This window comes from Bos indicus x Bos taurus, chromosome 4 (genome assembly GCF_003369695.1).
Source record: "Bos indicus x Bos taurus breed Angus x Brahman F1 hybrid chromosome 4, Bos_hybrid_MaternalHap_v2.0, whole genome shotgun sequence".
Taxonomy (NCBI): domain Eukaryota; kingdom Metazoa; phylum Chordata; class Mammalia; order Artiodactyla; family Bovidae; genus Bos; species Bos indicus x Bos taurus.
In genome coordinates this window covers 38925728-38940946 of record NC_040079.1, presented here as the reverse complement: position 1 = coordinate 38940946, position 15219 = coordinate 38925728, and the positions used below count along the sequence as shown (strand labels likewise).

Genomic DNA, 15219 nt, shown 5'->3' with positions numbered 1-15219 from the left:
TTATGAAAAGATATAATAATTATGATAAAATAATGTCAATAGCCATCATTTTAATCTCAGCATATTTTTAACACTGGAAATACTTTTTCAATAGCCTAATAAAATTAATATTACTCATCAGCAGAATACTTTCGTATATACAAAGAATTTTTCATATTCTTTTTTGCACTAGAACCTCAAAACAACCCAGTATGTTAGCATGGTGAATAGTTTTTGATGAGCTGCCCATCATCCTACTCTTGCATTCCAGTCCCCTATAATGAAAAGGACATCTTTTTGGGGTGTTAGTTCTAAAAGGTCTTGTAGGTCTTCATAGAACTGTTCAACTTCTTCAGCTTTACTGGTTGGGCATAGGCTTGCATCACCGTGATATTGAATGGTTTGCCTTGGAAACAAATAGAGATCATTCTGTCATTTTTGAAATTGCATCCAAGTACTGCATTTTGAACTCTTTTGTTGACCATGATGGCTACTCCATTTCTTCTATGGGATTCCTGTCCACAGTAGTAGATGTAATGATCATCTGAGTTAAATTCATCAATACAAGTCCATTTTAGTTCGCTGATTCCTGGAATGTCGATGTTCACTCTTGCCATCTCCTGTTTGATCACTTCCAATTTGCCTTGATTCATGGACCTAACATTCCAGGTTCCTATGCAATATTGCTTTTACAGCATCGGACCTTGCTTCTATCACCGGTCACATCCACAACTGGGTATTGTTTTTGCTTTGGCTCCATCCCTTCATTCTTTCTGGAGTTATTTCTCCACTGATCTCCGGTAGCATTATGAGCACCTACCAACCTGGGGAGTTTCTCTTTCAGTATCCTATCATTTTGCCTTTACATACTGTTCACGGGGTTAGAAAACTAAGATCATGGCATCTGGTCCCATCACTTCATGGGAAATAGATGGGGAAGCAGTAGAAACAGTGTCAGACCTTATTTTGGGGGGCTCCAAAATCACTGCAGATGGTGACTGCAGCCATGAAATTAAAAGACGCTTACTCTTTGGAAGGAAAGTTATGACCAACCTAGATAGCATATTCAAAAGCAGAGACATTACTTTGCCAACAAAGGTCTGTCTAGTCAAGGCTATGGTTTTTCCAGTGGTCATGTATGGATGTAAGAGTTGGACTGTGAAGAAAGCTGAGTGCTGAAGAATTGATGCTTTTGAACTGTGGTGTTGGAGAAGACTCTTGAGAGTCCCTTGGACTGCAAGGAGATCCAACCAGTCCATTCAAAAGGAGATTAGCCCTGGGATTTCTTTGGAAGGAATGATGCTGTGGCTGAAACTCCAGTACTTTGGCCACCTCATGCGAAGAGTTGACTCAATGGAAAAGACTCTGATGCTGGGAGGGACTGGGGGCAGGAGGAGAAGGGGACGACAGAGGATGAGATGGCTGGATGGCATCACCGACTCAATGCACATGAGTTTGGGTGAACTCCAGGAGTTGATGATGGACAGGGAGGCCTGGCGTGCTGCGATTCATGGCGTCACAGAGTCGGACACGACTGAGCAACTGAACTGAACTGCCTATCATCCTTTTCCTCTTCCTCTGGCCAAAAAATAACCCCACTATTCTTTAAGGAAATCACCTCTCCCCAGTCATAGCAGTATAGTTTGGGTGGAGTTAACCCCACCCATTGTACCAGAAATGGCTTAAGCCAATTAGTATTCTTTATCTTTCGGTCTCATTAATTGGTTCAGGAATAGTCACTTAACTCAGTCACTTAACGGTCACTGTTTTGTGTTCTAGGACTTCTAGGCAAGGGCACTTCTTTTTTGTTCCATGGGAACTAATGAAAGATTTTGAAACTTTCCTGAGTAGTACAGTGGAAGGATGTAAGATCTGGAAACAGAACTGCTAACAACTTTTTTTTAAAGATCTGGACCATTTTTAAAGTTTTTATTGAATTTATTACAATCGTGCTTCTGTTTTATGTTTTGCTTTTTTGGCCGTGAGACACGTGGAATCTTAGCTCCCCGACCAGGGTCCAACCTGCACCCTGTACATGCTAAGGCAAGGTCTTAACCACTGAACCACCAGGGAAGTCCTGACAACTGCTAACAACTTTAGTGCCACACAATGAAAGATGGAGAAAAAGGGAGGGAAAAGGAGAAAGGCTGAGAGCACAGAATGAAAGCAGGAAAGTGAAGAAAGACAAGAAAAAAAAAACAGAGAAAAGAGATCCCTAAGTCAGAAGAAGCCCTTATCAGAAGAAAAGAGAGTCCAGAGCCAAAGAATTAGGGTAGAGGCACAGCATCCAAAAAAAGAGAGCTTAGGCTGTAGTGGGTTCAGAGAATGAACAGGCTCTTATCACCCACTGCACAACACTTCAGGAAGGCTTCCGCATAAATTATTACCTGCATGTCACCACCTTCAGAAACTCTCTGATACTGCTCACAGCTCAGAGGTTATTCCGAAGTGGCAACAGCAACAAGGATTCAAGCAAACATGGTCATTGGTTGAAAAGAGCTAACAGAATTTACAGAGAGAGAAACAGAAGTCTTAAAAGTTAAAATCCAAATTCTGAAGCATGACATATAAGGTCCAACCACATTCTATAACCCTGTCAGGGCACCACAGCAAACTATCTATACCTCCAACTTTTCCATCCAACTTGGTTGCCTCTTCTAGTAAACCCTGAACAGCAGCATTGCCTTCCACTCCAACCTTTGGAGCACAGAGGCTGGGACACAGTGACTGTTCAGTGAACTAGAACTGAAACAAAAAAATCCCATCATCCCATGACTCTAAATGCTATTTTTCTCAAGATTCTCATATCTCAACAGAAGCACTTATCTGTAACATTAAATTCCATGACAGTTTTCACTCACAGATCTAAACATGATTAGATATTGATCCAGAAGGGCCTACTTGGTTGCACTGTCTTACTGCAGCTCTTGGCAGGCTTTGGGGAAGTAGGGGCAGTCTCACTATTTGTTTCCTTATTACTGAGTGTTCTTCTGCTTCCCCTGCCTCTTACTCAATTTGCCTTCTCTTTAGCTTCACCAAAGGAAAACTGAAGCTTGCCTGTCTCTCAATGCCAAAGCTTTTCCTTCATTAAGCAGGGACAAGAGAACCAGTCAGGATGTCAGAAACCAGAGGTCTTGCTGTGACTCAGCTGCTCAAACAGGTCAACCTCTCTTAGCCTCAGTTTTCTTGTAAGTGAAATGAAAATAGAAATTCCTCATCTACCTCTCTCCCTCAAATGATGATTATGAGGGTTAAATAAAATAGTATGTGTGCAAGTGCAAAGCCCTAGAATAAGGCATAATAGATTTTTATCATTAAAGCGTAGTCAATGACATTGGCCAAGTTATGAAAACAAAATAAGTGTCCATCAATGAATCTCACTTATATCTGGAATCTAAATTTTTTTTTATTTTTATTAAAAAAAAATACCAAGTTCATATATATATATATATATATAGATGGTTGAAGTGAGGGATGGGGGATGTGCAAAATGGGTGAAGGCGGTCAAAAGGCATAAACTTGCAATAATAAAATTTAAAAGTTAAGGAGACATAAAGTACATCATGGTGACTCTATATTGCACATTTGAAAGTTGCTAAAAGAGTATATCTTAAAAGCTATCACAAGAAAAATATATTTGTAACTTTATATAGTGATGGAAGCTAACTAGGCTTATTATGATGACCTTTTCACAATATATACAAATACCAGATCATCATGTTTACACTGCAACTAATATAATGTTCTATGTCAATTATTAAAAGAGATCTAATGAGTCTTAAATACACTAGTGATTTTAGCAACCTTTGACTGGGTTACCTGTAACATAATAGGCTAAATCACTGCTACTGTGTTCACCAAAAGCAAATCATTTCATCATTAGTTGTTTATCAAGTTCTTATCCTAAGTCAATCGTTCACTACTTTTTTCTAATTTTCCCTAGCAAATCTAAGGGATATGAGGCATATCCACTGGTAACAGTGGTTCTCTGACTTATCTCCAAAGATTGGTAGACCTGCTATTTGACAAATACTTGGGCTTTGAAGAGGCTACAGACATAAATAAAAATGAACATTATTCCTGCACACATGGAACTTACAGCCTCAGGGAGCAACGCAAACAACAGATTTAGACACACACTCTAAGTATGCGTGAGTCTGTACTTACTGTACTCTCACTTTGAAACAGCCCCACCTGTGACTTCACCCACCTTCATTCCCACCCCCAGGGAAGCACACACCTCCAGATTGTGAATCACTGTGTTAGGTGTCAGAAGAGAATTAAACTCTATAATACTCTACAAGAAATTTTTTTCCCAGGTTAAGAATTGATATACTATAAGAAAAGCAGTCCAGGTAGAGATCAGGAGACCTAAGTAGAACCTCAAATACAGAACGAGCTGCATAATTTGTGAGTACTGAGGCAAAATGAAAAATGTAGGGCCTCTCATTCAAAAACTATTACAGATAGAACAGTCTTATGGACTCTGTGGGAGAGGGAGAGGGTGGGAAGATTTGGGAGAATGGCATTGAAACATGTAAAATATCATGTATGAAACGAGCTGCCAGTCCAGGTTCGATGCATGATACTGGATGCTTGGGGCTAGTGCACTGGGATGACCCAGAGGGATGGTATGGGGTGTGAGGAGGGAGGAGGGTTCAGGATGGGGAACACATGTATACCTGTGGCGGATTCATTTTGATATTTGGCAAAACTAATACAATTATGTAAAGTTTAAAAATAAAATAAAATTTAAAAAAAAAGAAAAAAAACAAAAACTATTACAGATAGCTAGTGGGAAGCTGCTGTATAGCACAGGGAGCTCAGCTCAGTGTTCTGTGATGACCTAAGTTGGGGGCTGGTGGGAGGCTCAAGAGGGAGAGGATATGTGTGTGTATATATATATACACACATATATAGCTGATTCATTGTATAGCAGAAACTAACACAACATTATGAAGCAATTATATTCCAATTTTTACAATTATTAAGAATTTCAAGGCAGTGACAGCAGAGCATTTAAACTAAGCCCAGTGCCTTCTGTGACTGCATAAGTCACAAACCCATGAAACCTTCATGGATTCCATATTTACTGGGTGTGCAATTTTTATGTAGTGACTTAACCTATTTCAGGTTCCTTGCAGCTATAAAATTAAGGCAGGGAAGAAAAGACTTTCAACTTCACTCCATACCTAACCTCTGCCTCTCTGTTAAGGAGATAGATCATTCATTTGGAGAGAGTTCTTTCACCCTTTTATATAACCATTAAAACTCTGACTGTAACTCAAAGCTAGTAATGAAAACCCATTAATAGTATTTATCTTCAACCATACTAGTGTTTCTTGCCTCTATATACCACCTTAATTTTGTCTAAAAGAAAACAAAAAGTCTCCAAAGGAGAGTTCCAAGTTTACTATTTTCCCATGAATGCCATTTAAATATGAAATTCCCAACTGAGGTTTCTATGAAGTATTTTTTCCCTTACTAAAATGTCTCCTTGAACAAATTAGATATTTTCTTTTTTTCCTCTCCCTGAAAAATTATTCAGAAGCAACCTCCACATACAGTACAACATCTAGGTCTCATCCAGTGAAAAGCAGGCAAAATGTCAATTTGAGAGTGAGTTAAATAATCCTTTTATTCTACCTGCTTAGCGCTTAGCACTTGGCATAACATAACTGACAGCAATACAGACCAAGTGTTTTTAATCTGGAGCTTATGGAAAGAATTTTGGGAAGTAATTAACTTGAATGGAAAAAAATATACCTTTATTTTCATTAACCTCTAAATTAAATTTAGCATTTTATTCCATTATGAACGTAAGCAACAAACCACAGGAGTATGTTGTTGTTGTTCAATCGCTCAGTCATGTCCAACTCTTCGTGACCCCATGGACTGCAGCACGCCAGGCTTTCCTGTCCTTCACCATCTCCCGGAGCTTGCTCAAACTCATGTCCATTGAGCCAGAGATGCCATCCAACCAACTTATCCTCTGTCATCCCTTTCTCCTCCTGCCTTCACTCTTTCCCAGCATCAGGGTGTTTTCTAATGGGTCAGGTCTTCATATCCGGTGGCCAAAGTGTTGGAGCTTCAGCTTCAGCATCAGTCCTTCCGATGAATAGTCAGGATTGATTTCCTTTAGGATTAACTGGTTTGATCTCCCTGCAGTGCAAGGGACTCTCAGGGGTCTTCTCCAACACCACAATTCAATGGCATCAATTCTTCGGCACTCAGCCTTCTTTAGGGTCCAACTTTCACATCCATACATGACAACTGGAAAAACCACAGCTTTGAATATATGAACCTTTGTTGGTAAATTTAGCATTTTGTTCCATTATGAACACGGGCAACAAACCACAGGAGTATGAGCAGTGCCTAAGTATGACTTGATTACCAGTAAATACTAAGCACATTTTCTTATCATATTATAGTTACTTCAGTCACTACTTTAAAATTGCAATGGTTATTGAATCCTCTAATAGATAATTCTATTTTAATGTATTAATGAAAAATCATACGTACTATTATAACACAATTTGGCTTTTACATTGAAACAACTGTATGTCAATATAATTGGCTTCCTTTGTAATTCTAAATATCTCATTCTATGCATTCAAAAACATAATTCTGAGGAAAGGTCTATAGACTTCACCAGACTACCCAAATGGTCTATGGCACAAAAAAGATGACAACTGCATTTCTGTCTCAAAAATAGTAACAGACCTAATAAAAACAGTCTTTAGAATTCTGGTTCCACAGCAATATCCACATTATAACAAAATTTTTGTGGTCCACTGATTTTAATATTACAACATCAAGGACACAAAAACAGAACAGCTTTTGCTGTTGTTGGGTTTTTTGGGGGAGGAGGAGCAGTTCCTCTTGTTTTGTTTTTTGTTTTTGCACATGACCACAGGATTTGATATGAAAACGTATAACACAGATATATGTTTTTCCTCCATTATCTGAAATGTTATTTGGATTGGTACCTGGGATGACAGTAGGTTACAATCAATGAACAGTCCTTTTCCGGTTTTATATCTTTGTATCAATCCAGTCATAATGGCTCCATACGCATAAAGGCCAGTGGCAAGATCAGTCATGGCCACTCCTGGACGAACTGGATCTCCATCCTGATTTGAAGGTTGGGTGAAGGAAAACACAAATTGAAAATTAAAACCATCATATAAATTCACAAATATTCTAAGGTCAAATAAAAGAAAGAATTGTATATCATGTGCACATACACACAAAAGAAATACAACAAACTGCTATTGTGGATATCTGTTGGTGGCAAGAATGTATTTATATTTACTATATATTTATCATATTTCTCAACCCACCCACCCCCTACCAACCAAACTAAACAAAACCAAATGAAATAAAAGCTTCCCACTGTAAAACATATTAAGAGGGAACTTCAGACATGTTTTTAAAAATATTTTATTGCATTTGGTTTTGTTTAGTTTGGTTGGTAGAGGGTGGGTTCAGAAATATGATAAATATACTGTAAATATATTACTTATAATTTCAAAGAGTCAAGCAATCAAAAGGCACAGGAGAAGCAGAAGCAGCTTCTAGACATTGAGAGAAGCCCTCACAATGACAGAATATTTAAGTAAAGTTTTAATACTAATTAGCATCTTCAATTTATGTCAGTCTTAGTTGACAATCCAATCCTTGGCCTTGAATCAGAATCCTTGAATTCTGATATGTAAAGATATCAGAATAGTACCAGGCAAAAGACACTTGCTCTGTAGAAGAAAAGCTATGATAATCATGAAAGTGAAAGTCGCTCAGCTGTGTCCGACTCTTTGCTACCCCATGGTTTATACAGTCCAGGGAATTCGCCAGGCCAGAATACTGGAGTGGATAGTTATTCCCCTCTCCAGGGGATCTTCCCAACACAGGGATCAAACCCAGGTCTCCTGAATTGCAGGTGGATTCTTTACCAGCTGAGCCAACAGGGAAGCCCTAGGGAGCACATTAAAAAGCAGACACTACTTTGACAACAAAGGTCCATCTAGTCAAAGCTATGGCTTTTCCAGTAGTCATGTATGGGTGTGAGAAAAGTGAAAGTAAAAATGGCTCAGTCGTATCCGACCCTTTGCTACCCTATGGACTATTCAGTCCATGGATGTAAGTGCTGAACAATAAAGAAGGCTGAACACCAAAAAATTAATGCTCTTGAGCTGTGGTATTGGAGAAGACCCTTGAGAGTCCCTTGGACTGCAAGGAGATCCAACCAGTCAATCCTAAAGGAAATCAACCCTGACTATTCATTGGAAGGACTGATGCTGAATCTCCAGTACTTTGACCACCTGATGCAAAGACCTGACCCATCAGAAAGGACCCTGATGCTGGGAAAGATTGAAGGCAGGAGGAGAAGGGGATGACAGAGGATGAGATGGTTGGATGGCATCACTGACTCAATGGACAGGAGTTTGAGCAAACACCGGGAGATGGTGAAGGACAGGGAAGCCTAGCATGCTGCAGTCCATGGGTTTGCAAAGAGTTGGACATGACTGAGTGACTGAACAAGGCAAACAAAAAGTATCCATAAAAATTAACTATCAAATTTTTTATCAACATTATTATTAATCATTATTGAGTCAGTTTCTATTTTTTACTACCTTGAATTATGCTAAGTCTTTCATTGCACATAATGCCTATAAAACCTACATTTCACAGTTCACCTGATTGACATATTAATTCATTCACCTCCTTATTCATTAATTCCAGCTGTTGTTCAGTCATTTTCAGAAGCTAATTTTTCCTTTTCTGAAATCTATACACAAACTATGCTAATCATCTTACAAGACAGCTGAATAGGTCAAAAGCAAGTAAGTGAGACCCACTCCAGTATCCTTGCTTGGGAAATCCCATGGACAGAGGAGCCTGATGGACTACAGTGTATGGGGTTGCAAGAGAGTCAGACACAACTTAGTGAATAAACAATTTTTTCCCCCTGCTTGTCAACACAATTTCAAGGAAGATAGTGCTACAAAAACTGGAAATTTCTGGGACTCTTCTATTATTACTGGCAAAACTTTTAATGGCATGAATCCATAAATTTAAAATTAATACCATCATTTGGATTTAAGACTTTAATATATTAAAAGTGAGAGGCGAGTTCAAACTTAAGTTTATAGAGATCACCTGCTTTCTCACTATAATATTAATATAATCACATTTTCTCTGCCATACTTTTCAGACAAATAGGGACAAATAAGATAATAAATCCTTTATATTATATTTTAAATTTCCTGAAAAGCAGAGACTATACCTAATATTCTAAAAACATCATTACATTATCCAGCATAATAGTGAGATGTTTGACTATTAAATAAACATTGTCATCCATATATTAGAAACAAAATTGCCACTGCTGAAAAACGACAATTTCTGCCACGTGAAATACTAATTTAAAGAGGCTTGCTCTCTGTGAAGAAGACCTAGGGTGGTGGGATGGAGGGGAGGGAGGTTCAAGTAGGAGGGGATATATGTATACATACAGCTGATTCACATTGTTGTCCAGCAGAAACTAAAACAACATTGTAAAGCAATTATAATCCAATTTTTTTTAAAAGAGTTTTGTTTTCAGGTAAAGAAACTTGCTGACACTTTTTAGATTCAAAGATATGAATAGGCTGAAAATAAAAGCATGGGAATGAATATATCATGCAAACAGCACACATAAGAATGTTGGAGTGACTATATGAATATCAGACTAAATAGGCTTAAAAGAAACAAAAAGAAAGCTACCAGAGAAAAACAGAGAGATTTTATAACAAAAAAAGGATCAATGCACGAGGAAGTATAACAAAAGCATACAGGCACCCAAAAATTGAACCACCAAAATACAAAAAGCAAAAGTAACAGGTCGGAAGAGAGAAATAAACCCTGCAGGAACACTAGTAGGGATGTCAAACCTGAAACGTGAATAGTGAACAATGCAACTAGACAGAGGATTAGAAAGAGAAATAAAAAGTTTAAACAACACTATAAACCAAGTATATCTAACAGATATAAAATGCACATTCCCAAGTGCACATGGAACATTCTCTAGGACAGACCATATCCTAGACCATCAGACAAGCTGAAATAAATTTTAAGTGAGTGACTTCATACAAAATATGTTCTCAGATCACAATGAAATGAATTTCGAGTAAATAACATGCATATTGGAGAAACTCAAAACTATGTGGACAGTAAACAGTGTACTCCCAAAACACCAGTAACAGAGGGAATCATATAATTAGAAAATACTTCAAGATAATAAAAATAAAGGCACAACATACCAGTATTTATGGATGCAGCTAAAGCAGTATTTGAAGGTAATTTAGAATTGTAAATACCAATTTAAAAAAGAAGAAGAATTGTAAATACCAACTTAAAAAAGAAGAAAGATCTCAAATCAGTTACCTAGTTTTCTACTTTAAGATATCAGAAAAAGAAGAGCAAACTGAACTAAAGCAAGCAAAAGGAAGGAAATAATACATATTAGAACAAAACTAATGAAATGCAGAATAGAATCCCAACAGAGAAAATCAACAAAATGAACAGTTGGCTCTTTGAAAAGATCAGTAAGACTGATGAACTTTTAGCTGAATCATCCAAGAAAAAAGGAGACTATTCAAATTACTAACATCAGGAATGAAAGTTGGACATCACTAACAACTTGCATAAATAAAAAGTATTATATGGAAATAAAATGAAGAATTATACACTGACAATTTTGATAACCTAGATGAAATGGACAAACTCCTAAAAAGATACAAACTACTGAAACTGACTAAAGAATAAATAGAAAAAAAGGAAATCAATCCTGAATATTCACTGGAAGGACTGATGCTGAAGCTGCAGCCCCAATACTTTGGCCACCTGATGTGAAGAGCCAACTCATAGGAAAAGATCCTGATGCTGGGAAAAACTGAAGGCAAAAGGAGAATGAGGCAGCAGTGGATGAGATGGTTAGATAGTATCACTGACTTAATGGACATGAATCTGAGCAAACTCAGGGATATGGTGAAGGACAGGGAAGCCTGGGATGTTTGCAGTCAACAGGGTCGCAAAGAGGTGGACACAACTTAGCGACTGAACTACAACAGTCAAGATAAACATAAGATAAAACCCTTCATGATAAAATATTCAACACCAACACACTAGGAATAGAAGAAGATTCTTCAAGCCCTTAAAGGGTAAATGTGAAGAAAAGTTAAAATCATAGTTAAAGGTGAAAGACCGAATGTTTTTCCTCATTAGGAACAAGACAAGGATGTCTGCTCTCATCACTTCAATTAAACATTATGCTGTAGGTTTTAACCAGTGCAGTTAGGGAAGAAAAAAAAGACTGGAAATAAAGAAATGAAACTAACTTTATTTGCAGGTGACATACTTATTTATACAGAAAATACAAAGGAAGCCACTAAGAAAATTCTTAGAACAAATAAGTGAGTTTAGAAAGTTTGCAAGATATAAGGCACCATAGAGAAATTAATATTTTTTCTACACAGTAAAGAATAAATAAACCAAGAATGAAATTAATAAGCAATTTCATTTACAATAGCATCAAGAAAACTAAAATATGAATACATTTAACAAAAAAAATACAAACATATTCTGAAAGCTACAAAATATGGTTGAAAGAAATTAAAGAAGATCTAAATAAATGGAAAGACACCTCACTGTCATGTTTCAAAAGATTCAAATTTTTTAATATTGCAATACTTCTCAAATTGATCTACAGATTTAGTGCAATTTCACCTATCAAAATCCTAGGTGTCTTAGAAAGTAATTAATATGGAAATTTCAGGGACAAAGAATAGCCAAAACAATCTAGAAAAAGAACAAAGTTGGAGGACACATACCTCCCATTTTAAAACTTACTACAAAGCTATTGTAAACAAGACCGCATGGATAGCCCAGGTAGAAACACAGACAATGGAAATTCTCACCTTCAGTTTTGACAAGCATACCAAGTATAATTCAGAAACGGTCCTCAAAAAGTGCTTAAAAGAATGAAGTTGGACTCCCTCCTCACACTACATATAAAGTGAAAGCTGCTCAGTCGTGTCCAGCTCTCTGCGACCCCATGAACTATACAGCCCATGGAATTCTCCAGGCCAGAATACTAGAGTGGGTAGCCTTTCCCTTCTCCAGGGGATCTTGCCAACCCAGGGATCGAACCCAGGTCTCCTGCAGTGCAGGCGGATTCTTTACCAACTGAGCTATTAGGAAAGCCCCACTATATATAAAATTAATTCTAAATGGACAATAGACTTAAACATATAGGCTAAAACTATTTTTAAAAAAGAATATAGGAGTAAATCCTCATGATCTTCAATTTGGCACTGATTTTTTAGATATATTTGGTTCCACTGGTAAAGAATCCGCCTGCAATGCGGGAGACCTGGGTTTGATCACTGGGTTGGAAGATCCCCTGGAGAAGGAAATGGCAACCCACTCCAGTATTCTTGCCTGGAAAATCCCATGGACAGAGAAGCTTGGCGGGCTACAGTCCACAGGGTCGCAAAGAGTTAGACACGACTGAGCGACTAACACACACACAAAAAGACATATGTTCCCCCAAGAAACGTGCACAAATTTTCATAGCAGCATTATTCACAGTAACCTAAGAGTGGGAATAACCCAAATATCCATCAACTGAAAAATGTATAAATAAAGTGTGGTATAGCTATATGATAGGATATTTTAGGCAATAAAAAGAAATGAAGAACTAATACATACTACAACATGGAAGAATTTTGAAAACATTAAGCTAAGAAAAAGAAAACAGTCACAAAATGTCACACATTATATATCATTTTTATGAAACATCCATAATAGACAAATCCATAGAGAGAAAAAGTAGAACCTGGGGCTGAGAGCAAGACGGAATAGGGAGTACTGTTAATGGGCCTAGAGTTTCTTCTGGGGATGATAAAAATGTCCTAAAATTGATTGCACAACTCTGTGAATATACTAGAAAACATTGGATTGCACACTTTAAATGGATGAATTGTATGGTACATGAATTTATCTCCATAAAGCTGTTTCATTGTTTAAATATTAATACCATCATGATGCTGGTAATTAAAACAGAAAAATAAACATAAACAAAAATAAAATTAATTTTAAAAATCTTTTTAAAGGCCTGCTAAAGAACTAGTCTCTTGTATTGAAGAAAAAGAGGGCATCAGAGGATGAGACGGCTGGATGGCATCACCGATGCAATGGACGTGAACTTGGGCAAACATCGGGAGATGGTGAGGGACAGGGAGCCCTGGTGTGCTACAGTCCATGGGGTCACAAGAAGTCAGACACGACTGGGCAACTGAACAACAACAACAAAAGAACATATATTTAGTGGAACTCTAGAAGTTATATTTCATGCAAGGCTGTTTCAATTCATTTCAGTCGCTCAGTCGTGTCCGACTCTTTGCGACCCCATGAATCGCAGCACGCCAGGCCTCCCTGTCCATCACCATCTCCCAGAGTTCACTCAAACTCACGTCCATCGAGTCGGTGATACCATCCAGCCATCTCATCCTCTGTCGTCCCCTTCTCCTCCTGCCCCCAATCCCTCCCAGCATCAGAGTCTTTTCCAATGAGTCAACTCTTCGCATGAGGTGGCCAAAGTACTGGAGTTTCAGCTTCAGCATCATTCCTTCCAAAGAACACCCAGGACTGATCTCCTTTAGAATGGACTGGTTGGATCTCCTTGCAGTCCAAGGGACTCTCAAGAGTCTTCTCCAACACCACAGTTCAAATGCACCGATTCTTCAGTGCTCAGCTTTCTTCACAGTCCAACTCTCTCATCCATACATGACCACTGGAAAAACCATAGCCTTGACTAGACGGGCCTTTGTTGGCAAAGTAATGTCTCTGCTTTTGAATATGCTATCTAGGTTGGTCATAACCTTTCTTCCAAGGAGCAACCGTCTTTTAATTTCACGGCTGCAGTCACCATCTGCAGTGATTTTGGAGCCCAGAAAAATAAAGTCAGCCACTGTTTCCACTGTTTCCCCATCTATTTCCCATGAAGTGATGGGACTGGATGCCATGATCTTTGTTTTCTGAATGTTGAGCTTTAAGCCAACTTTTTCACTCTCCACTTTCACTTTCATCAAGAGGCTTTTGAGTTCCTCTTCACTTTCTGCCATAAGGGTGGTGTCATTTGCATATCTGATTTGGTAACAATAATTACAGAGGACATACCTGTTCGTATTCTAGTATAATTCAGAGATGACTATGCTCATACACTGGAAATCCTTCATAATCACATTCCTGTCATCTAAGAATTGTCAGCATGCCAGAGGAATAAGGAAGTAAAAATAAATCACCATTTAGCAGGCAGGAAACCCCACAGAGAACCACACTGCGGCTGTCAAATGACTAAGTATTCCCAGGTGCAATCAGGCAGAATCAGAGAAGGGGCTGTGTATACGCTTGAAATGGAGCTCTACATCTGGAGCCCCATTGAAACCCTAATGCTGTGACAGTGCAAGCCAGTGCATCTCTTCTCCTCAAGTCTAAGAAAAATGGGGTGGTACTTTGGCCACCTGATGCAAAGAGCTGACTCACTGGAAAACACCCTATGCTGGGGAAGATTGAGGACAGGAGGAGAAGGGGGCAACAGAGAATGAGATGTTTGTATGGCATCACTGACTCAATAAACTATGAATTTGAGCAAACTCTGAGAGATATGAAGGACAGGAAGCCTATAGTGCTGCAGTCCCTGGGGTCACAAAGAGTCAGACACGATTTAGTGATTGAACAATTTTTTATGTCAATGGGTATAGGAATTCATCCCTCACAATCCTTAATAAATGTATTTGAGGATAAATGGGTAATTCAGGCACAGCCAGTTACTACATGGGTTGTATATGCATCAAAATATTTTGTCTATATATTTTGTCTTGTATCTATAGACACAAGTCTATTTAACTTGTGTGCTTTTTAATATAAAAAGTAGAAATACAACATAAAAAAATGGGTCATCACTGACCTTGTTAAGCAATATGTCCTAGAATCTCATTATAATTTGTTGGAAGAAGTGGGTTTAAACTGATATGTAGACTTCTGGAAATCAAGCAATATTTTTATTTTACTAAATTTTAACTCTAATAATCAACAGTAGAATGATTTTTTTCATGGTCACTTAGGAACTGCTTTGTATATTAAGTTAATGTAGCCTTTGTAAGAACAATTTGTGATGATTTTCCTAAATAGCTAAAA

General features: G+C 38.0%; 1 protein-coding gene across 6 annotated transcripts in view; it reads right to left on the bottom strand.

Annotated features, from left to right (window-relative positions):
- The window catches only part of SUGCT (succinyl-CoA:glutarate-CoA transferase), an 832600-nt gene that overhangs the window by 718127 nt on the left and 99254 nt on the right, over positions 1 to 15219 (bottom strand). For all 6 annotated transcript variants that reach the window (XR_003510718.1, XM_027539173.1, XM_027539172.1 and 3 more), the window contains one exon: positions 6969 to 7112. Coding sequence is in view for 5 of the 6 variants with exons in the window: in XM_027539173.1 (XP_027394974.1) it covers positions 6969 to 7112 (144 nt within the window). In the remaining variant the exon portion in view is untranslated. The remainder of the gene's footprint in view (positions 1 to 6968; positions 7113 to 15219) is intronic.